Source organism: Hippopotamus amphibius, chromosome 14, assembly GCF_030028045.1.
Source record: "Hippopotamus amphibius kiboko isolate mHipAmp2 chromosome 14, mHipAmp2.hap2, whole genome shotgun sequence".
NCBI classification, from domain to species: domain Eukaryota; kingdom Metazoa; phylum Chordata; class Mammalia; order Artiodactyla; family Hippopotamidae; genus Hippopotamus; species Hippopotamus amphibius.
The window spans coordinates 32,828,772-32,853,810 of NC_080199.1; the positions used below are offsets into that span (position 1 = coordinate 32,828,772).

The 25,039-nt window shown below is 38.2% G+C and overlaps 1 protein-coding gene across 8 annotated transcripts in view; it reads left to right on the top strand.

Annotated features, from left to right (window-relative positions):
- Window positions 1-25,039, top strand: part of MYCBP2 (MYC binding protein 2) — a 267,817-nt gene that overhangs the window by 213,633 nt on the left and 29,145 nt on the right. For all 8 annotated transcript variants that reach the window (XM_057707054.1, XM_057707050.1, XM_057707051.1 and 5 more), the window contains 10 exons: window positions 3,240-4,883; window positions 5,832-6,001; window positions 6,850-7,094; window positions 16,127-16,294; window positions 18,645-18,802; window positions 19,887-20,086; window positions 20,924-21,073; window positions 22,394-22,554; window positions 23,563-23,719; window positions 23,901-24,125. In XM_057707054.1, coding sequence (XP_057563037.1) covers window positions 3,240-4,883; window positions 5,832-6,001; window positions 6,850-7,094; window positions 16,127-16,294; window positions 18,645-18,802; window positions 19,887-20,086; window positions 20,924-21,073; window positions 22,394-22,554; window positions 23,563-23,719; window positions 23,901-24,125 — 3,278 coding nt within the window. The remainder of the gene's footprint in view (window positions 1-3,239; window positions 4,884-5,831; window positions 6,002-6,849; window positions 7,095-16,126; window positions 16,295-18,644; window positions 18,803-19,886; window positions 20,087-20,923; window positions 21,074-22,393; window positions 22,555-23,562; window positions 23,720-23,900; window positions 24,126-25,039) is intronic.

Consider the following 25,039-nt stretch of genomic DNA (forward strand, 5'->3'; position numbering starts at 1 on the left):
CTTTTAAGCATATGCATTTGGTGCTGTCGTTATTAGTCTAAATTAATTAATTTGACCTTTGTTTTCAGTTTTTAATTTTAGACAAATATAAACTTGCTGAAAAATTGAGCAGAATATAAACTTTTTAATAACAGTTAATAGTTGTGCATACCATTTGAAATGCTTTGTTTCTGCTTGTGTTCTCTGCTAAATTTTTTTTTTCCATTGAATCTGTGCTGCTTCTTTGCCAATGTTTTCCACTGTAGAATCTCCATCTCGCAACCTTGCTTCTCGTGAGCGCATTTACAAAAATTATGGTGTAGCTGGGCCTGCCTCTGCTCTCTCATCTCTGTCTCACAAACTGAAGGGTGGGTATGCGTGCCTTCGTGGATGGGCCATTCTTAATGAACATAGGAGGTTTCAAGAAAGAATTTCGTTCACCTCAGTCATTTTCATCTCATTCCATTTAAGAGTAAATTTATCATTTTATTTAAAATTTGATATTTTGGGATAATTTGTGATATATCTATTCAATATTGTATTGATTATCCTAATTGATATGCCTGATTACTATATCTCTAGGTTAAATAGTACTCTCACTTAATTTCAAACTTATATGAGGTCTTAAATAAAAGTATGTAGAAAGAAATGCCTTTGGGGAATCGTAAAACCATTATTACCAGAACAAGGTGGTATATGTGTAAGCCATAAAGTGCGTTGTGATCTGTAAGAATATAGTATCTTATGTGACAGGTTTAGTCTTAGACTCATTTTCCTGTTTTTGTTTTTTATGAGAAACAGTTTGATAAGTTTTTTAGTTTAGTTTTCAGGGCTGTCCTGTCTGGCGTGAGTCTTCATTATAGTATTTTCTTAGTCGCTTAGTTTTAATACTTTAAACTTAGAAATGTTTAAACTGTTGACAATTGATAAAATGGCAGACAATTTAAAAATATGCTCTGGTCTTTTAAAAATGCTATAGATGCCTAATCAGATTAGAAATATTAGATGCCTAATATTAGAGAAATATATAATTAAAGTTTTAAAAACTTGTATTCCTAGAAATGAGTAAAACAGTTTTACATTTCTCCTTTGTACAGTTGACTGACACTATATAATATTAGAGTGTAATTATAGACCCTGATCTCTGTAGTATATATAGTCTTGTGTAACCTGGTACATAGTATGTACTATGGCATATCATATTACAGAAGAGTATTATATTATGGGCATATTATAATACAGGATGGTATTATATAACCATTTATTTATGGTTTTGACATGAAAAAAATTATGCACATTGTTAATGAATGAATACCTAATATTTAACATTTTTACTGTTGTTTGAATGTACTAAACTTTTGTCCTGTCCTGTATTATTTTTTCTTCAGAATTCTTTTGAGATGAAGAAAAGGATCTGTTATCACTTAAACTTATGTATAATAAACATAAAACAAAAATAAGTGATGAATGTGAAAGTATTTATTATCTAAAGCTTTTATCAGTGTGTTTATATTAATACTTAAAGCAGCCACATGACCACTTTTAGTAATACTGAATGCCTCAAAACTTTTGAAACCCAAATGAAGGAGATAAACATCAGTTAGTTAGCATATGGGTTTACCACACTTAACTAACCATACTCTCTAACCCTCTATATAACAAACATTCTTGCTCGTATATGACAAGTGGTGTTCCTGGTATTTGAAAGATTCGATTGTTTAGCCAGTCACAGTGGAGATTTCCTGTATGAGGAATTGTGCATCATTAATTAGGAAGCAGAACTCTTTCAATTCACAAATTGATCTTGTAGAGAGAGGGAAAGCAAATGTAAAAAAATGTACTAATTTGTCTAGATTCACCATTATGTATGTTTCCACTTGTGAAATACATGTGATGATGAGGGCACTTCCAGCTGTCAGAGTAGTAACAAAAACCAGTGCTCCTTACATTAGTCCCTCAAAATTAGTGGCAGGGACTAAGCTGATGTTTAATTCTACCAAACACAATATATTGGTTTATAAAATCTGACCCTCACACAGCAATGGCTGCTGTCACCTCAGCCCAATGACCGTGGGAGCCATAAAAGTAAAAAAGTAAATTTTCAGAGAATCTGAAGATTTGTGACCAACAGAAGGGAAGAAAACTAAGAAAACAGGAATTTATTTACTCATTTAACTTATGTTTATGAAACACTTACTGTACTGACCCATTCTTGACGTGACATCAGTGAAGAGCAGTAACAAACGAAAATACCAGCCCTTGCTGGCCTTCCAAGAGGAGGCAGACTCTTTGGCAAAACTCTTCACAAATCGATAACTAGGGTGTAATTATAAATACACGCGCATGCAAGCAAGCCCAACAACACTTTTCTGCTTTATCCAAATTTGTTCATATCCCTTTAAAAAAGAAAAAGAAAGAACTGCAGTGTAACCAGAGTCATTTCAATTTACTAAGTACCCTTTTTCAAAAAATATTAATGCTTCTAGCAAGGTTTATGGATTTTCAGTTTTTCATGCCACTTGAATCACTTCAGATTGCTTTCCTCCTAACAGTGAACTAATATCACTTGTACTAAGGGTAGACGTTTTGATTTTAGGGAGCAAGGATGAACTTGAAGGTTGTACCACTTACTGAGAGCAAAGACAACCTGGCTCTAATGCCTCAAAGGAAAGCATGAAATAGTAGGAAGGAGAGACACTGAATGAGGGCCAGGAGGCCAGAAACAAGTGGTGTCCATGTAGAAACATCTGGCTCTTGCCTAGGCAAGAGCAGGATTATTTTTCTTTTTATCCTTTTTTTCCTGTTATTCTCCTGACTCCTTGTTTAAAGGCCCCAGAATTCAGACTTGTACTTCTCATTCTGAGGATTCCACCATTTTTCCTCTTTCCAAGGGGACACAAGCCCTGAGTTCTAACCAGCTAAGCTTATGAACTAAATAAGGTTTTACAGTATAATCTCTTTATAAATAACAGACTGTGTGAATTACATGTAATTAAATAATAGCTTTAGGGCATTCATATGTTAATTATAAATTATTCTAAATCAGTCATTAGAATATCAGAATTATAGAATGGTGTAATCGAAATTTGACAAGAAATATTTCCCCAGTATTTCCCCCTTTTATCTTTATTCTTAAAGTATTTTTGTCTATGACAAGCAATACAAATTTTTTTTAGCTGTGTTATTTCATTGTTTAATGGCTAAATCATCAGTAAGTTATAATTATATTAACAAGTGTCACTATGAAATGGACCATACAGGTGACCGAGGAACTATCTCAGCATCTTCTAGACCAGTCTGTACATCAGGAAAATCAGAACTGTCCTCCAAACACAGCAGAACACTTAAACCTGATGGACGTATGAGCCGGACTACTGCTGACCAGAAGAAGCCGAGGGGTACAGAAGGGTTGTCGGCTAGTGAGTCTCTCATGTTGAAATCTGATGCTGCGAAGTTGAGGTCAGATTCTCATAGTAGGTCATTGTCCCCCAACCATAACACCTTGCAGACACTAAAATCTGATGGGAGAATGTCTTCTAGCTTCAGAGCTGAATCTCCAGGACCAGGTTCTCGGTCATCTTCTCCTAAGCCAAAGACTCTCCCAGCCAATAGGTCTAGCCCATCCGGTGCTAGTACTCCACGCTCCTCCTCACCGCATGATAAAAATCTACCTCAGAAAAGCACTGCTCCTGTTAAGACGAAACTTGATCCTCCTCGGGAACGTTCCAAATCAGACTCTTACACACTTGACCCAGATACCCTCTGCAAGAAGAAAATGCCCCTTACAGAACCATTAAGGGGACGTTCAACATCGCCAAAACCAAAACCAGCCCCAAAGGATTCTAAAGATTCCCCTGGATCCGAAAACAGAGCTCCTTCTCCCCACGTGGTACAAGAAAACCTCCACAGTGAGGTGGTGGAAGTCTGCACTTCAAGTACTTTAAAAACCAATAGTCTAACAGACAGTACCTGTGATGAAAGCAGTGAATTTAAGAGTGTGGATGAAGGTTCAAATAAAGTTCATTTCAGCATAGGAAAAGCACCACTGAAAGACGAACAGGAAATGAGAGCATCCCCCAAGATAAGTCGAAAATGTGCTAATAGGCACACCAGGCCCAAGAAGGAAAAATCCAGCTTTCTCTTCAAAGGAGATGGATCCAAACCTCTAGAGCCAGCCAAGCAGGCCATGTCCCCTTCCGTGGCTGAGTGTGCCAGAGCCGTCTTCGCCTCTTTCCTGTGGCACGAAGGCATAGTACATGATGCGATGGCTTGTTCTTCATTCTTAAAATTTAATCCTGAACTTTCCAAAGAACATGCTCCTATAAGAAGTAGTTTAAACAGCCAGCAGCCTACAGAAGAAAAGGAAACCAAATTAAAAAATAGACACTCATTGGAAATATCATCTGCACTGAATATGTTTAATATTGCACCTCATGGACCAGATATATCTAAAATGGGTAGTATCAACAAAAATAAAGTATTATCTATGCTTAAGGAACCTCCTCTGCATGAAAAATGTGAAGATGGGAAAACTGAGGCCACTTTTGAAATGTCCATGCATCACCCAATGAAGTCTAAGTCTCCTCTTCCCTTGACTCTACAACATTTAGTGGCTTTTTGGGAAGATATCTCTTTGGCTACTATCAAAGCAGCTTCCCAGAATATGATTTTTCCAAGTCCTGGTTCTTGTGCAGTCCTTAAAAAGAAAGAGTGTGAGAAGGAGAATAAAAAGGCCAAAAAAGAAAAAAAGAAAAAAGAAAAGACAGAAGTTCGGCCAAGGGGTAATTTGTTTGGTGAGATGGCCCAGCTGGCAGTAGGAGGACCAGAGAAAGATACCATCTGTGAGCTCTGTGGAGAGTCACATCCGTACCCAGTGACATACCACATGAGACAGGCTCACCCAGGTAAGTGATGTTATTGAATACATGTAAGTACTTTGTGTAAAAAAAAACAAATTAGGTCACTTTGACTTAAGCTGTTCTATGAATTATGTTAAAGTACAGGGAAAGTTTTGCACAGAATTTTTAGTGTCTCACAATGTAATTTTTCAGTGCTTTATCAATACAGCATAGGTTTTATGAAAAATAGGTAAAGAAATCTAATAGTATGGTGGTAAGGCAATTTAGTACTATTTCATTTTGACATACCACATTGAGATACTGTTAACTTTTTAACTGTTTCCTGTGGTATCCAAAGGATGCTGTTAAGGTGTCTCACACAATAGAAATAATGACATGTCCACGCACACAGGAAAGATTCCAACATTAGGTCTCCTTTGATTATATTGTTTTCTTGTTCGGAATTGCAAATTAAATTAGACTCTACTGATTTCTTTGGGCATTTTCCAGTGGAAGAGATATTGTTTCATCAGAAGACAGTATTTTAGATAAATGTAACAATTTCTGTAACAATTGGTTAGTATTATAAAATTCCCTTATTATGAATTTGGGTAAATGTTTTCCTCTTCCTACATAGTACACAGAAACCTTTTGTAAATTATGTGATTTGTAAAATATATTATTCTTACAGAGTATTTTCTACCTAATACCTGTTTTGTCCAATTTTTTTAGTGTACTTAAATAAATCTAAATGTACCCACATCTTATATTTTTTTATCTGCCTATGTAGAGTATCTGCAGTATTTTAGTTATCAATTTAATTGATTACTTTTCAATTACACATGCAATTTTGCTGATATAATTAACAATCTGGGGGGGTGAAGGAAGTTAGATATTTGCTTCATATTTTGCTTACTTCAAGAAGGGAAGTCTGTCATTTATGTGTAGGTGGCAAGGATCAGACTGTTAAGGACACTTAAAGTGTTACATTTTTATCTATGTTCTTATTTCAAGGTTGTGGCCGGTATGCTGGTGGGCAAGGTTACAACAGCATTGGGCATTTTTGCGGAGGATGGGCTGGTAACTGTGGAGACGGTGGCATAGGGGGAAGCACGTGGTATCTGGTGTGTGATCGCTGTAGAGAAAAGTACCTCCGTGAGAAACAGGCTGCTGCAAGGGAGAAGGTATTTTTATTTTGTTCTGGCTGTACTGTTAATGATAAGGGTAAACCTTATAAAAACCTTTTTTTATGATCATATGATCAGACAGCTCCAAATAGTTGATATTAAAGATCAGCTTTTTTAACAGGAATGATACGTAAATTTAATTTATGTACCGGGTCAGCTGTTTTTAATTACAAAAACAAATTATATCTTGGGATAACACAAAACAGCTGTCCTGTAGCATACAGACCTTATGGACAGATGTTCATTGTGTAATTTTTCATTATTAATTTGTCCTCTACTTTACGCATATATCTAGCTTCCCCTCTTCACCTTTATCTCTCTTAACTCTCTCTTTTTCCTTTTCTTTTTCTACTCTTTATCTCTTTTCTCTTTTTCTTAATCCCTAATTGTGGGGAGGACTCATGGAAAGTCAGGATCATTCACACTAGTGACACACCTAACTAAAAATATTTGCCAAGTACACACATACACACACCTACAGATTATTTACTCTTTTATTTAAATAATTACATTTAGTGTTTACTAGTTAGGTTTTTAACTTTCCCAAGGAAAGAGAAAAATATAATTTGTATTTGATATAAATTAGTTTTAATCAGTTCAGGAAAAGCATGAACTGAATGTTGTTTTTGGTAATCACTATTACTATTTTAAAGAAACGGATGATTGGACCTGGTGTACCCCCAAAAAAATAAAAAATAAACAAAACAAAACAAAAAAAAAAGATACCAAAAAAAAAAAAAAGTTCAAGTGTTTAATAATTTTTATTAGAAACTCGAAATTTTTAGGTTAAGAAATTTAAAATTTGGATATAAGTAGGAAAAGATCCCTACAAATTCTCTTTCCAGGTCAAACAATCCAGGAGGAAGCCAATGCAAGTCAAGACGCCTCGTGCCTTGCCCACCATGGAAGCTCACCAAGTGATCAAAGCAAACGCCCTCTTCCTGCTGTCCCTGAGCAGCGCGGCTGAACCAAGCATTCTGTGTTACCATCCCACAAAGCCGTTCCAGTCTCAGCTTCCCAGCGTGAAAGAGGGCATTTCTGAGGATCTTCCTGTTAAAATGCCTTGTCTTTACCTGCAGACATTAGCTAGGTAATATAACTTGGTTGTTGTTTTTTTAAAATCACTTTGGATTAACAGCTGCTGTTGATTAATATCGTGCTCTGAATTCGCACGCTACGGTACATATTGTATACAGTAAAGTGACCTCTAGGAATTTATTTTCTGAGTTGCCTTAACAAACATACAACTGGTAGGGGTACAAACTTTATGGTAGTAGGTATTTGAAAAAATATGTAAATACTATATTGATTTGTATTATTATTAATACACAATATGTCTTAGTAAGACTTTAGCTATCTTTTACTCTTTGGTAGGCTGACATTAGTCTGATAATAGTGGGAAATGCTAAAGTGGAAATAAATTGATATTTGCTATCCAAAATCTTTCATTTCTCAAATTATTAATTCTGTTAGCATTTGAGTGTTAGTTAGCTGGGTACCAGCTTTCTGTTATACCTTGAAGACGCCAAGATGAATATAATAAAATCCTGACTTCAGTGTGTTCACACTCTGGTGGAGACAGACATGTAAATGAAACATTTAAAATGTTACGTGAGGAGTACTTATATAGAAGTGTGTATAGAATACTGTCAGAGCATAAAAGATAGAGAGTGTCTGAATCTTCCCAAGGAAATAAGGAAAGGTTTCCCAGAGGATCTGACATGTTAGGAGTTTTGAAGGATTAGAAAGTTTAGAAATCAATCAAGCAGGTGATGAGAGGAAAGCAATTCGTGGCATAATAAATCACATATGTGAGGACACAAATGAAATAGCATTACACATTTAAGGAATACAGGCTTATTAAAGTATTGGCTACCAGGAGAAATATATGAAATGTCCTGGAAGTTGTTACCCAAGGCCAGGTAATGCAAGGCTCTGTAGCCCATGCTAAGGTTGGATTTTATCCTATTAAGGAAACAGTGGAAGAATTTTAAACAAGGAAATGCATGAACTGATTTGCAGTTAGAAGATCGCTCTGCTGCTACTGTGGAAACCGGATCAAAGGGCATAAGTGAAGATGGAGAGAAGCTTGTTAACAGAATACTATTTTCCTATATTGGGCTTCGCTGGTGGAACCCATATGTTCACACACTGTACGCTGATACTCAAAGCAGCCTTTCATAGGCCAAGCTCAGATTTTTTTCGTCAGCTGAAAAATGAAGATTTCTAGAAACTGCCTGCGGGCGTGGCTTAGCAGCCAACAGTTCCATTTTGAGAAGCAGAGTTATGTAGTTCATTTTTGTACTTATATTCAATAAAATGAATAGGGAGCAAAAATGAAAATGTGAGACTGAGTACACTTGGGACTGCGGAGGAAATCATCAGGAATGCCAAAGTGCAACAAGCCTTCAGCTTCAGTCACCTGCTTCCTGTACTTAAGCTAGTACCTCTCTGTTCCAGTTTGAAAAGGATAGAATCGAATGGTAAAACATATGAAAAATGCTGGCATATTATAATTATGGATTTTGTATTTTAGCCTTTTGGGGAATAGATACGGCTCTAACCCATGGAATGTTTCTTTTTTTTTTTTTTAAAGCTCTTTATTGGAATAGAATTGCTTTACACTCTTGTACCACTTTTTGAGGTACACCAAAGAGAATCAGCTGTATTTATACACATATCCCCATATCCCCTCCCTCCCGTGAACTCCCTCCCACCCTCCCTGTCCTGGCCCCCTAAAGCATCACTCATCATTGAGTTGATCTCCCTTTGTTATACAGCAACTTCCCACTAGCTATCTATTTTACGTTTGGTTAGTGTATCTATGTCTATGCTACTCTCTCACTTCATCCCAGCTTCCCCTTCGCTCCCCAACCCCCACCCCAGCCCTGTGTCCTCAACTCCATTTTCTACATCTGCATCTCTTGCCCTGTCACTGGGTTCATCAGTACCATTTCTTCAGATTCCATCTATATGAGTTAGCATAAGGTATTTGTTTTTCTCTTTCTGGCTTACTTCGCTCTGTATGACGGTCTCTAGGCCTATCCACCTCACTGCAAATAACTCAATTTCATTCCTTCTTATGGCTGAGTAATATTCCATTGTATATATGTGTCACATCTTCTTTATCCATTCATCTGTTGATGGGCATTTAGGTTGCTTCCATGTTCTGGCTATTGTAAATAGTGCTGCAATGAACAGTATAGTACATGTTTCTTTCTGGATTATGGTTTTCTTTGGGTATATGCCCAGGAGTGGGATTACTGGGTCATATGGTAGTTCCATTTTTAGTTTTTTAAGGAACCTCCAAACTGTTTTACATAGTGGCTGTACCAGCTTACATTCCCACCAACAGTGCAGGAGAGTTCCCTTTTCTCCACACCCTCTCCAACATTTCTTGTTTCTAGATGTTTTGATGGTGGCTATTCTGACTGGAGTGAGGTGATACCTCATTGTGGCTTTGACTTGCATTTCTCTAATGATTAGTGATGTTGAGCATCTTTGCATGGGTTTCTTAGCCATCTATGTCTTCTTTGGAGAAATGTCTATTTAGATCTTCCGCCCATTTGTGGATTGGGTTATTTGCTTTTTTGGTATTAAGCTGCATGAGCTGCTTGTATACTTTGGAGATGAATCCTTTGTCCTTGCTTCGTTGCCAAGTATTTTCTCCCATTCTGAGGGCTGTCTCTTGTCTTGTTTATGGTTTCTTTTGCTGTGCAAAAGCTTTTAAGTTTCATGAGGTCCCGTTTGTTTTTTCTTGATTTTATTTCCATTATTCTAGCAGGTGGGTCAAAAAGGATCTTGCTTTGATGTATGTCATAGAGTGTTCTGCCTATGTTTTCCTCTAGGAGTTTTATAGTGTCTGGCCTTACATGTAGGTCTTTAATCCATTTTGAGTTTATTTTTGTGTATGGTGTTAGAAAGTGTTCTAATTTCATTCTTTTCCATGTAGCTGTCCAATTTTCCCAGCACCACTTATTGAAGAGACTGTCTTTTTACATTGTATATTCGTGCCTCTTTTGTCAAAGGTAAGGTGCGTATATGTGTGTGGGTTTACCTCTGGGTTCTCTATTCTATTCCATTGATCTACCTTTCTATTTTTGTGCCAGTACCATACTGTCTTGATCACTGTGGTCTTGTAGTATAGTTTGAAGTCAGGAAGCCTAATTCCACCAACTCCATCTTTCCTTCTCAAGATCGCTTTGGCTATTCAGGGTCTTTTGCGTTTCCATACAAATCATAAGATTTCTTGTTCTAGTTCTGTGAAAAATGCTGTTGGTAATTTGATCGGGATTGCATTGAATCTGTAAATTGCTTTGGGTAGTACAGTCATTTTCACTATGTTGCTTCTTCCAATCCAAGAACATGGTATGTCCCTCCATCTTTTTGTATCGTCTTTGATTTCTTTCATCAGTGTCTTACAGTTTTCTGCATACAAGTCTTTTGCCTCCTTAGGCAGGTTTATTCTTTTTGTTGCAATGGTAAATGGGAGAGTTTCCTTAATTTCTCTTTCTGCTCTTTCGTTGTTAGTATATACGAATGCAAAAGATTTCTGTGCATTTATTTTATATCCTGCTACTTTACTAAATTCATTAATTAGTGCTAGCAGTTTTCTGGTAGAATCTTTAGGGTGTTCTATGTATAATATCTTGTCATCTGCAAAGAGTGACAGTTTACTTCTTTTCCAACTTGGATTCCTTTTATTTCTTTTTCTTCTCTGATTGCTGTGGCTAAAACTTCCAAAACTATGTTGAATAATAATGGTGAGAGTGGAAACCCTTGTCTTGTTCCTGTTCTTAGAGGGAATGCATTCAGTTTTTCACCATTTAGAACGATGTTGGCTGTTGGTTTCTCATATATGGCTTTTATTATGTTGAGGTAATTTCCTTCTGTGCCCATTTTCTGGAGAGTTTTTATCATAAATGGATGTTGAATTTTGTCCAAAGCTTTTTCTGCATCTATTGAGATTATCGTATGATTTTGATCCTTCAATTTGTTGATATGATGTAGCACAGTGATTGATTTGTGTATATTGAAGAATCCTTGCATCCCAGGGAATAACCCCACTTGATCATGGTGTATGATCTTTTTAATGTGCTGTTGGATTCTGTTAGCTAGTATTTTGTTGAGGATTTTTGCATCTATATTCATCAGTGATATTGGCCTGTCATTTTCTTTTTTTGTGACATCTTTGCCTGGTTTTGGTATCAGGGTGATGGTGGCCTCTTAGAATGAGTTTGGGAGTATTCCTCCTTCTGCAATATTTTGGAAGAGTTAGAGAAGGATAGGTGTTAGCTATTCTCTAAATGTTTGATAGAATTCACCTGTGAATCCATCTGGCCCTGGCCTTTTGTTTGTTGGGAGATTTTTAATCACAGTCTCAATTTCCGTATATGTGATTGGTCTGTTCATAGTTTCTATTTCTTCCTGGTTCAGCCTTGGAGGATTGTACTTTTCTAAGAATTTATCCATTTCTTCCAGGCTATCCAATTTATTGGCATAGAGTTGCTTGTAGTAGTCTCTCATGATCTTTTGTATTTCTGCGGTGTCAGTTATTACTTCTTCTTTTTCATTTCTAATTCTGTTGATTTGCGTCTTCTCCCTTTTTTTCCTAGTAAGTTTGGCTAATGGTTTATCAATTTTGTTTATCTTCTCAAAGAACCAACTTTTAGTTTTATTGATCTTTGCTATTGTTTCCTTCATTTCTTTTTCATTTACTTCTGATCTGATCTTTATGATTTCTTTCCTTCTGCTAACTCTGGGGTTTTTTTGTTCTTCTTTCTCTGATTGTTTTAGGTGTAAGGTTAGGTTGTTTATTCGAAATTTTTCTTGTTTCTTGAGGTAGGACTGTATTGCTATAAACTTCCCTTTGAGAACTGCTTTTGCTGCTTCCCATAGGTTTTGAGTGATTTTGTTTTCATTGTCATTTTTTCTGGGTATTTTTTGATTTCCTCTTTGATTTTTTTAGTGATGTCTTGGTTGTTTAATAGCGTATCGTTTAGTCTCCACATGTTTGTATTTTTTACAGTTTTTTTCCTGTATTTGATATCTTGTCTCACAGCGTTGTGGTCAGAGAGAATGCTTGATACGATTTAAATTTTTTTGAATTTACCGAGGCTTGATTTGTGACCCAAGATGTGATCTATCCTGGAGGATGTTCTGTGTGCACTTGAGAAGAAAGTGTATTCTGTCATTTTTGGATGGAATGTCCTATAAATATCAATTAAGTCGAGATGGTCTAATGTCTCATTTAAAGCTTCAGTTTCCTTATTTATTTTCTGTTTGGATGATCTGTCCATTGATGTAAATGGGGTGTTAAAGTCTCCTACTATTATTGTGTTACTGTCGATTTCCCTTTTTATGGCTGTTGGCATTTGCCTTATGTATTAAGTGCTCCTATGTTGGGTGCATAGATATTTACAATTGTCATATGTTCTTCTTGGATGGATCCCTTGATCATTATGTAGTGTCCTTCCTTGTCTCTCGTAATGGTCTTTAAAGTCTAATGTGTCTCATATGAGTATTGCTACTCCAGCTTTCTTTTGACTTCCATTTGCATGGAATATCTTTTTCCATCCCCTCACTTTCAGTCTATATGTGTCCCTTGGTCTGAAGTGAGTTTCTTGTAGATGGCTTATGTAAGGGTCTTGTTTTTGGATCCATTCAGCCAGTCTGTGTCTTTTGGTTGGAGCATTTAATCCATTTACATTTAAGGTGATTATTGACATGTATGTTCCTATTACCATTTTCTTAATTGTTTTGTGTTTGTTTTTGTCAGTCTTTTCCTTCTCTTGTGTTTCCTGCTTAGAAAAGTTCCTTTAGCAATTGTTGTAAGACTGGTTTGGTGGTGCTGAATTCTCTTCACGTTTGCTTGTCTGTAAAGCTTTTGATGTCTCCGTAAAACCAGAATGCGATTCTTGTTGGGTAGAGTATTCTTGGCTGTAGGTTTCTCTCTTTCAGGGCTTTCAGTATATTCTGCCACTCCCTTCTGGCCTGCAGAGTTTCTGCAGAAAGATCAGCTGTTATCCTTATGGGTTTTCCCTTATATGTTATTTGTTGCTTTTCTCTTGCTGCTTTTAATATTTTTTCTTTGTGTTTAGTTTTCGTTAGTTTGATTAATATGTGCCTCAGTGTATTTCTCCTTGGGTTTATTCTGTATGGGACTCTCTGAGCTTTTCGGACTTGGTTAATTATTTCCTTTCCCATGTTGGCCAAGTTTTCCACTATAACCTCTTCAAATATTTTCTCAGACCCTTTCTTTTTTTCTTCTTTTTCTGGGATGCCTATGATTGGAATGTTGGTGAGCTTAATATTGTCACCAAGGTCTCTGAGACTGTCTTCCATTCTTTTTATTCTTTTTTCTTTTTCCTGCTCTGTGGCAGTGATTTCCCCCGTTCTATCTTCCAACTCACTTATTCATTCTTCTGCCTCAGTTATTCTGCTGTTTATACCATCTAGAGTATTTTTAATTTTGATTATTTTGTTATCTATCACTGTTTGCCCTTTAGTTCTTCTGAGTCCTTATTAACTGTTTCTTGTATTTTCTCTATTTTGTTATCGAGATTTTGGATCATCTTTACTATCATTACTCTGAATTCTTTTTCAGGCAATTTTCCTATTTCCTCTTCACTTATTTGGCCTTGTGTATTTTTACCTTGTTCCTTCATCTGTGACATATTTTTTTGTCATCTCATTTTCCCCCCACTTTGGATGGGCAGGACTGTGTTCCTGTCCCACTGGGTGTTTGGCCTGAGGTTTCAAGCACTGGAGTTTGTAGGCTGTTGAGTAGAGCTGGGTCTTGGTGTTGAGGTAAGAACCTCTGGGAGACCTCACTCTGATGAATATTCCCTGGAATCTGGGTTTCCCTGTTAGTCCAATGTTTTGGACTCAGAGCTCCCACCTCAGGAGCTCAGGCCTGACCCTGGGCTTGTGAGTCAAGATCCCACAAGCCATGTGGAGCAGGAAAATTAAAAAATTAAAAAAAAAAAAAAAAAGATGGACCAACACCTGGAAGGTAAAACAACTGCAATAACCTAAGTGAAGAGGTAGGAAGGGGAAAAAAAAGCCAGAAAAGGCATTGGCTGTGGGGGCTGGGCTTAGACAAGGGGGGTGGGGTTAGACAATGGGCAGGGCCTACACTTAGAAAAGGCCCTGGGGGTGGTGGGGAATGGGGCTGAGGCCCAGTGAGGCAGAGGGGCCCAGGGATGCCTCTGGTCCTGGGGGCAAAGGACCAGATCAAGGTACCCAGTGGGCTCCCTGGGCCCAAGCTGGTGGGAGAAATGCTAGGCACCTCCCCTAGTCCTCCAATCTTGGAGGGTCTCTCCCCCTTGGTTCTCTTCTTCCTCACCCCCTCTCTCCTATTCCCCTAGGACCCTCACAGCTGGAGGGAGCACTGGAAGGCAGGAGACCAGACTCTGATGCTGAACAGTCTTCCCAGGGCTAAGTGGGCTGGGGTATTGACTGCAGCACTTCCCCAGATCTCCCAGTCTCATAGGGTCCTGGTCTGCCTCTCTTCCTCTCCCCCTCCCCCCACTCTTTTAGGTCCCAAGCAGCTGGAGGGGGCCCTGGAGTGTGAAAGACCAGGTCCGTGAGCCTAGCAGGCTTCCCAGGGCTGGTGGGCAGGGGAAACACCTTCTCTGCCTCCCTTGATCCTCCAATCCCAGAAGGCCCCCTCCCCTGCCCACCTCTCCTCTCCTCCCCTGCTTTCCTTCTACACCCCTAGGACCAGTGAGACCTAGAGGGGCCCCTGGAGGACCGAAGACCAGGCCTAGGGACGCAACAGGCCTCCTGGTGCCAAGTGGGTAGGGAGATTTCCCACAGCTTGTCCTCTGATCCTCCGGTCCTGCCAGGTCCCCCCCACTGCTGTCTGCCTCTCTTCCTCTTCTCCTCTCCTCCCTCCCTCCCACGCCTGTACGACCCACACAGCCAGAGAGACCGAGGGACCAGACTCGGGAGCCCTGCAGGCCCACTGGGCCCAAGCGGGCAGGGAAAAGGTCCTCCGCACCTCCCCTGGTCCTCTGCTCCTGGAACGTCCCACCAGCAGTCTGCCTGTCTTCCTCTTCCCCTGCCACGCTCCAGTGGCCCCTGGACCAGTGTGTCTGGGAAGGGACCCTGGAGAGTTGCAGACCAGGCCCGGGAGCCCAGTTGGCCTCCCAGGCCAGTGGGCAGGCGAAACGCCCCCTCACCTCCCCGTCCCCCAATCTCAAAGCCCCTACCCCCACCTCTCTGCCTCTCCACCTCCTTGCTCCTCCTCCCTCCTTCCCACACCCCCAGAGCCCAGGCACCCTGGAGGGGGCCTTGGAGAGTGGAGGAGCCCGCTGGGGAGCCCAAAAGTCTCCCAAGCCCGGGAGCTCAGCAGGCCCCTTGGCCCCCCAGCGGGAGAAACCCAGTTGTCGTTTCGTGTCTCCCCAGCCCCCAACGGTCCCTCCAGGCAGGAACCTCCACCCTCACCCAGCCACCCTGCCAGGGGCACCGGTTCCATCCAGCTTCCCCTTCCCCGCCCCCTTGACTTTCCCCAGGTCCTACCCAGTTGCTCCGGGGTTCCTGTGGTCTGCTTAGGCCTCAGGTCCCCCGCCAGCCTCTGGCCACCATCTATTTGTGGGAGCATTTCTTATATCTAATCTTTTTCAAATTTCCCTCTTATCTATGTCCTATCAAAAAGGTCACTGCCTATACTTCAGTAGTCCATGCAAGAAATGTCATTAGCCTGAAGCAAGGCAGGCAGTGGTGATGGGGAACAAGAAAAGAGAATAGTGAGAGGGAACCTGGTATCCAGAGGCCTGAGTGAATGGTCGTGGCCGAGGGCTGAGCGTGCTGTGATACCAAGATATTTTAGTTTAAGGCATTGGGATAGCTGGTGTGATCACTCACTAAAACTGGAAGATGGAAAAGTCCTGCAAAGGAAAGAAAATAAATTCAATTTTGGATTTGAAATGTTTGTGGTACCTGGAATATCTATGTGTAAAATTATCAGACTTTTATTTCCTCCTACTTACATCTACAACTATTTTAATACTTTAATCCTCAATTATGGACTCATGGGTTTCTTTTACGAAGGAGATTAAAAATGGAAAGTATCTGTATTGCCATCATACTTAAGTTATTGGGTTTGATTTAATGCAGGCATCATCATGAAAATTTTGTGGGTTATCAAGATGACAACCTATTCCAGGATGAAATGAGATATCTGCGTTCAACATCTGTCCCTGCCCCGTACATATCAGTAACTCCTGATGCGAGTCCCAATGTATTTGAAGAGCCAGAGAGCAACATGAAGTCCATGCCACCCAGGTATTTGAGTTATTTTCTTCCTGTTGAGTCCAGTGTTTGGTGGAAGAAAGACGGTAAACCAGAAGAGAATGCTGTAGAAGTTCTTTTGTACATCCCTCCATCTCAGGAAGGAAGTTGTGTCAGCTCTGCTAGCTGTTAGAGCAGTAAGAAAAAGCATGCATTCATGAATCAGGTAAGGTCCTTGACAGCAGAGGCAGGTCCAGTTGCAGAGAAAAGATCAACTAGTCAAGTAATGAAGGATTCCACTCCATGATAATTATGTCTTTTAATGCTATGGTAAATCCGACTAGAGAAAGGTCACTTTGAGGCAGTGCTTAGAGGAGGTTTCATGGGAGAAGGAGCACTGAAAGTAAATCTTGAACTGCTTGGATTACTACTTGCTGTGTTCCCCCACCCTACCCCCTTACATTATAGTATCAGAGTAAAACTGAACAGAAACATGTAAATATAATACAGAAGGAAACGGTACCACTGAGACTTTAGAGGAGGAATGACATGGTACAAATGCAGAGATACTCTCCGTGTCAACTGAGAAGCTGAACATTTTAATCAAAGATTTCAGCTAAGGGTGTGGAATTAGATTGTGTTGGCAATGGTTGTTAAAAACAGGTGGATAAAGGAGATAGTTTGTAAGAAAATCAGTGTGACTTAATAATGAAAAGGATAAGTTTAGGATAGCATCAAGAGTTCAGGCATGAATAACTGTGAACATGTTGTCATTAGAAAGGAAACCTTTGGGTTTTCTTATGTTGCTTGAGTTTTTTCACAAGGTTAATCAATTTTATATGAACAAGTCATTGTTTTTTTAGGTTGTACAACAATTTTTTTTAAGTTGATAAACTTCTGAAAGCAGAAAAAATGTGTTTTACAGTAACACCATCTATAAAGTGAATTAAATTAACATATCCCTATATTCTGGTCATTCTGGAACCAAACAGCTGAAACCGACACCCAGGCACCTTTACTCCAGTTAGTTATGTACAACATTTATCATCTGTTCAAACAAGAGTGTGCACACACTGAGCCAGTGAAGCAAGAAAATGGCCTGGAAGTTAGCCACTTACTAGAAAGTATATAAGCTTTACTGAGGGACACAGGATTTTAAACCTGACTTGAATGGTAGAAAAGAAGCAACTCTAGAACTCATGGTTAGCAAAAATAGCCCAATATGGAATGAGGTGACAGAGAAAGAATACATGAAAAAAATAGTTTGTAAATTTACCTTGGAAAGTAAGAAAAGATATTTCTATTTTTATAAAATGTCTCAATGAAGGAAATTATATAACCGTCTTAATACTTTTTCAAGTTTTTTTTTTATAAATTTATTTATTTATTTATTTATTGGCTGTATTGGGTCTTCATTGCTGCACATGGGCTTCCTCTAGTTGCAGGAAGCAGAAGCTACTCTTTGTTGTGGTGTGTGGGCTCCTCATTGCTGTGGCTTCTCTTGTTGCAGAGTATGGGCTCTAGGTGCGTGGGCTTCAGTAGTTGTGGTACATGGGCTCAGTAGTTGTGGCACATGGGCTCAATAGTTGTGGCTTATGGGCTCTAAAGCACAGGCTCAATAGTTGTGGCACACTGGCATAGTTGCTCCACGACATGTGGGATATTCCTGGAGCAGGGCTCGAACCCGTATCCCCTGCACTGGCAGGCGGATTCTTAACCACTGCACCACCTAAGAAGCCCTAAAGTGTTTTTTAATGCTGCTAAAGTAAGTAGAAAAATTGTTGGTTTCCTAAAGCCCTCATGAAAACCATTGAGTTCTCATATAGATGTAAGTATAATATAAATGACACTGGAAATCAGTTTGTCACCTCTCAGTACTCTTTGGTGTGGCCATGCTCTGGATGGGACTTTGGGCAGCACCTCCAAAGAATGAGGAACGTCATAGAACACTCAGCACCAAAGGAGAAGTGTGTCCTTTCACTTTCCATTTTACTAGGTTTCTTTATGTACATATCCATTTTCTTTCTGTTCAGTGCTATTATGAATATATCTGCCTGCTTTTCCCGAATATCTTGACACACGTCTTCTACCACGGTGCTTTTGACTCTGAAAGGAGCTTAGAACATTTGACGCCTTTTCTTCTTTTTCATTTGAAATACAGAGTAGATTTAAGAAAATCAAAAGTTTTAAGATGCCATTCTGAAATCAGTCAAAATGTGACTACATTTGGAAAGATTAAGTTATGATTTACAGAGAGAATGTCAAGTTGGCTTTGAATTTGTGTTCTTCCACATGAAATACAGGTTCACATATTTGACTACACTATTAAAAGCGAAATAAATATAGTATCACATCATTCACTTTTTCTCCTGAGTTTTTGTCTGTCACCTTGTTCTATCTGCAGTTTGGAAACCAGTCCCATAACTGATACTGATCTCGCAAAGAGAACTGTCTTCCAAAGATCATACTCAGTTGTTGCTTCTGAGTATGATAAACAACACTCCATTCTACCTGCAAGAGTTAAAGCCATTCCTAGAAGAAGAGTTAACAGTGGAGACACTGGTAAGTATAAGATGAAAAAGAAGAACTGAGTGATCCAAATGGTTTTATTTGTAGATATTTTTTAAAATCCAATTTTTGAAGGCAGAGGAATGGATTAATTCTAAATTGTGGTAGACATTCCTTTTATGTGACATAGCCTTAGATGTGCCTCTCTCAATTTCACATCTCAGTTGGAAGAGACACCCAGAGATCATCCAGTGTTATTCAAGAATAAATTGACTTTTAAAATATATCACTTGTTAGATATCTAAGCCAAATATTGCTACCATTATGCCTTCTGCTAAGCTTCAGTGAACCAGCAGTTCCAATGACTTAACACTCTCACAGTGGTCTTCCCGCTCTCAATAGAAGCTTATAACTCCTGTAGCTACTACCACTCAAATAGGTAATAAAACTGGGGATATGGCTAGCTCTTAATCAGTAAAAATGTTAGATAATCTGGACCAGTTGGTATCAACAGCCCCAAATTGGGACGGATTGATTCTATCTGAAGAATAAAGAAAGAAACCCAAGAAAAAAAGGGTAATATGTTAATGATTTATCAGGCCGACCACTTACTAAATGAAGATCCGACCTAATATTTATAGGTAGATGATTGTGTATCTAAGTGAAGATCTTTAAGGAGAATAGTATTGAGGATAAATAGATATCAGTGATTTATCATTAATGATTTATTGTTCATTCATCAAGTATTTTTAAGCTGTTATTGAGATCCTATTTGTTATAAAGCAGTCCTTTAGAAAATGATAGGGATAAGAGGTAGATTCCATTTAGGGAGAAAATAAATCGCTTTGTGTTTAGTGTTTTAGAAAGCATGAACTTTAGATTCAGACCTGGATTCAAAACCCACCTCTGCAACTTAATAGCTATATAACTTTAAGAAAGTAAGATATTTAATCTTTCTGAGCCTCAGTAAAAATTGAAATCATTGATTTGTGTCACATGCAAAAACAAAAACAAAAGAAACACAAAGACTCTAGAGTGAATAAGCTAGATGCTATTTATTAGTATCAGCTTAAATACATTAATCATGTGTATTGCCTATGAAAACTAATAATTTTCTCTCTTTTTTTTCTTTAAATAGAAGTCGGTTCTTCTCTCTTGAGACATCCATCTCCTGAGCTTTCCCGACTAATCTCCGCCCACAGCTCTCTTTCTAAAGGAGAACGCAATTTCCAGTGGCCAGTTTTAGCTTTTGTCATACAGCATCATGATCTAGAAGGTCTCGAAATAGCAATGAAACAGGCCTTAAGGAAATCTGCTTGTCGAGTTTTTGCTATGGAGGTAAGAAAACATTAATAGGATTGACTCATTCATCACACAGTTCATGTGATGATTCGATTTAGTGATACCACTTCTCTACCAAACAGAAATTGTGACAAATGAAGAGACGTTAGTGAATAGAAAATACCGTGTTCACAACAAAATTAAACTCTTAAGTTTATGAGTATAGTGAATTTAGTTTCATAGTTAAGCACTCTTAAAAACTTTATTTCTGCATTGCTTTAGTATTTGAACTTAATAATATCTTTTTTAAAAAGCTTTTTGTAATCACAGTGTCATTTCAGTTAGAATAATCACGCAAAGAGGATGAAAAGTGGGCTTTTGAGTTATAAATTTAACAACTTATCTGAGTCTCTGTTCTCTGGAAATGGATTGCTGTATGTCACAGACTTGTATATAAAAGTCTTTTTTCTTTATCATGGGTAGGAAGCAACCTGCCATTTCATCAGTGGGAAAAATATGAGGGTATTTAAGTAAATGGTAGCTTATGTAGAACCTAAGAAACATTCTGTGTTGATTCTGAATGCAAGTTGGAAAAAAAATGTGCTTGGGTAAATTAATATTAAAACAAATTTTGAAATAAAAAGTGGTTTGGAAAAATACTTTGGTATTGTATTCCATATATATTATTTTTCTCTTTTATTATTAATTAGGCTCAAAATTATTGACTATATAAGTTCAGTGTGCCTTCAGTGAAATGAAGATCAGACTTCCTAGTATCTTTCCTTAAAAGACTTAGTCCAAGAAGGTTCTTTGTTTCCAAATAAGATAAGTCCTGATATTTTCACTCGTATATTTTCTTTTTATCTTGGACTTACTTAACCGTCATTTATTCAGGCTTTCAACTGGCTTCTGTGTAATGTCATCCAAACAACTTCTCTCCATGATATTCTGTGGCATTTTGTGGCCTCACTGACTCCTGCTCCAGTGGAACCAGAAGAAGAAGAGGATGAGGAAAATAAAACAAACAAAGAAAATGCAGAACAAGTAAGTAAGATTCTTGGTTTTTTAATTGTCCATATTTTTATAGAAGAGTACTGTTTTACTCTCAGATAATGCAATAATTTGCATGAGACCATTCACAGATTATAGAACCTAAAGGCAGGAATAAAATTTCAGTGCTGTGAGCCGCTTATGAAGTATGCTGAGTGAAAGTTTTCTGTCTCCAAAAATGCTGTCAGTCAATTCTGATTTCTCAGCCATCACTGTCACAAAGTGATCAGCTGGAAGATAAACACTATTCCAGTGCAATAGAAGACAGGTAAACAGGGCAGCACTGTCACAGAGAAGATCAGTCTACTTTACAACACTACTGTAAGGCACAGAGTGAAAATGAAACTGTGTGGGGACATGAAATTCAAAACTGTTTGGCTAGAAGGGACTTGGATTTTATAGGAGGCACCCTGTATTGTGGAAAAGCATTGAATTTGGACCCTGAAAGCCTGGGTTCCAGCCCCATTTCTACCTCTGTAGCTGTGATTTGTGGGCCTCATTTCTATTTCTAGAATAAAAAAGTAGAGGACTAAATCCTCCATTTAAAAGGCTGTCATAATAGATAGAAGAAAAAAAAAAAAAAAACTCAAGCTAGGTAATGTTTATAAGTATCGCATCTAAAACATAAGGATAGAAGAATATTACAAGTAGAAGATTAAAAGTAGAAAAAGATATACTGGGTAAACACCAACCCAAATGAGGTTGCTGCAGCTAGTTTAACATCAGAAAAAATTGACTTCAAGACATAATTATCAGTAGGGATAAAAAGGCTCTCTACAAAATGATAAAAGAATAATTCTATGTAGTTAATGTATGTTTGTAGTTAATAATATAGCCTTTAAAGAAGTAAAAATCAACAGAGCTGCAAGGAAAAATAGAAAAAAATCCACAATTACAATGTGAAATTATCACACATCCATAAAAGCTATCTATTCCTGTGTAACAAACCACCCCAAAACCCATTGGATGAAAACAGTTGTTTCTTGGCTCACAGCTCTGTGGGCCAGCAGTCTGGGTGAGGCTCAGCTGAAGAGAACAGCTCATTTCTGCTAGTAGACTAGTGAGTACACCGAAATATATACTCATATATAGCATTTATTTGTTTGGTGATTTTATTGACAGGTGACCTTATCAATTTTTCCTTTAAAATAATATAAACATAATTAGTTAATCTTAGTGGATGTTTTGGGTATGGTTTGATTTTGTTGTTTACGTTTCTGTTACATGAGTGTCCTTAAAGTATACATTTTCTTTTGTGGGGAAAATTCCTTTCAGTACACAGACCGATCAACTCGCTTTCATTTTCTGTCTTAGGAGAAAGATACAAGAGTATGTGAACATCCACTCTCAGATATAGTGATTGCAGGAGAAGCCGCTCATCCTTTACCACATACATTTCACCGCTTACTGCAAACCATCTCTGATCTTATGATGTCTCTCCCCAGTGGCAGTTCATTACAGCAGATGGCCCTGAGGTAATCTTATATCTAAGTATTGTAGGTACCCTGGAAAAGAGACTTTATGGAGTAGTTAACGCACGGAATGCTTGAAAAATCTCTTTAAATAGTAAGATAGAAGGAATACCTGCATTATGTGAATGGAGACTCCCTCATTACTGTCATAATTTAGAATTGTCCTTCTTCTTAGCTCATGCCTGTTTGGCCCTTCTGTAAAATGTGGATAATATACTTTAGTCCTCTAAATTATCACAGTCTGTAGCAGTCTTCCTAGCTTTCCCCTCTCTTCTACCCCAAATCACATGTCTCAGTGCTACTCAAGAGTAGAATCTTAAATGTCGCCTAAAGGGAGAGGGAATGAAATCTCAAAAACAGAAATCAAAATAGGATTTTGAATTGAAAAGAAAATCAAGAGAAATGGAGCCTAGTCATATGCAACCAGTCCTGAAACTGCACTGAAGAGCATCGCTTCCTTTTAAGTCCAAACCTGCTGAAATTCAACAGTACTTTTACACTGTGAACCTTGTCATTAGAACCACGTCCTAGACTACACATATAAATAAATCCTCTGCTGATTTTTATAAGAAATAGGTTCTTGGAGTGATTTTGGTTACACAATCCCTAATGATAAGACCAGCAGAGAGGAGATTTTGTTTCCTCCTCGCAAGATTTTTGAAGTACAAAGTGTGTTATATATGCTGGTGAAGTAATATGGAATTGTAAGACTAATACATTTAAGAGCCTCTTATAGTTGAGGTAGCACTTGTCTATAAAACTGTCTTATAGCCTTTTTTATTTCTGAAGTCTTGATCTTCATGTATCCAGTTTTCTATGTTTAAAATGGGTGAACTTTCCTTAGAATTTACATTGTTTGAAAGAAATGACCTTTATTTCTCAAAAAAAAAAAAAAAAAGCCAGTAAAAATAATTTTGTTTCTTGAAATATTAGCTACAAAGTGCTTTTTTCCACAAATTCCTTAGAGGTTCCTGAAAAAGAATTTTTGATGTATTATTTATGCCTTTTTAGATGCTGGAGTCTGAAATTCAAGCAATCTGATCACCAGTTCCTCCATCAGAGCAATGTCTTTCATCATATTAACAATATCTTGTCAAAATCAGATGATGGAGACAGTGAAGAGAGTTTTAGCATCAGTATACAGTCTGGCTTTGAAGCTATGAGTCAGGTCAGTCATTTAACAGTTATCCTGTGTTATCCTGTTAATACTCAACAGTGTATTGAAGGAGAAACTGAAAATTACATCTAAGTTGTTCCTTACTTTTATTTCTTACCTCATGTCTGTTTGTTTTATTATCGTGGAAGATTTACATTTGAGTATTATAATTATGTATGTTTATTTCTGGTAGGAATTATGCATAGTAATGTGCTTAAAGGACTTAACCAGCATTGTTGACATAAAAACTTCAAGCCGACCTGCCATGATTGGCAGTTTGACAGATGGTTCCACAGAAACCTTTTGGGAATCAGGAGATGAGGATAAAAACAAAACTAAGAACATCACCATCAACTGTGTAAAAGGCATCAATGCTCGCTACGTATCTGTTCATGTGGACAATTCCCGAGATCTTGGGGTAAGAAAGGAAACTTAATTTGTGCTTCACTAGTTCTTTTCAGACCTTTATTAATCATGCAGTCTCATTTCTGAGTTTTAGCAAAAAGATCTTCCTCTGGAACTTCACCAACCAAACTACCTTTTTATATTTCCAAAATAAATGTTAAGTCTAAAAACAGATTAATGTGACTGGGAGCATTGTGGAATACCAATTCTAAGCAGAGTTCAGATTACAAATATACCATGGCTATAGCTAAGCAAGATAGATACCTACTCCATGATTTTCTACCTCCATGCCCTTGTTCAAGCTATTTCCTTGGCCTGGAAGTCCTCCCCTTGAACTCTGCTTTTTAGATCCTTCCCAAATCTAAAACCCAGTAGATAAATCCTCTCCCAGTACCTCATCTATAAAAATTACTCTTTCTTTCCTCTGGGTCCTTTTCTGTATTATTCTGATGGCACTTAATACACTTTGACCTATAGTGTAATTAGCTTTGTGTTTTTAATCCTCACCCCTGGCCATCATGGAGGACTTGAGGGGAAGTTCCTGGACTAACCTAAATAGTCATACTTTATATTCTTCCTAGCTCTAGCCTATCTACGTGTTTCAACAGAACTGAGCGCTCTTCTACAAAAGACTCTGAAAAGGAAAAAGCGTCCTATTTACTTGAGTGTTAAGAGACAAGAAAAAAGTAGCACCAACTGCCAAACTCCCATGCTTTTACCCCATTCCTGGGGAAGGATACTTCTTGGAATTTTTTCCCTCAGAATGGAAGTGGCTTGCTAGCAGATATAGTATTAATAAGTCCCCTTGGGCCATTGCCAAGCTGCTCCTATCCCATTTGTGTATTTCCTTTCCCAGGGACAGCCAAAGTGGTGTGTTTGGGTCTCCTGTGTGGAAACCACCAACCACAAAGTTCAGTCTGCAGTCAG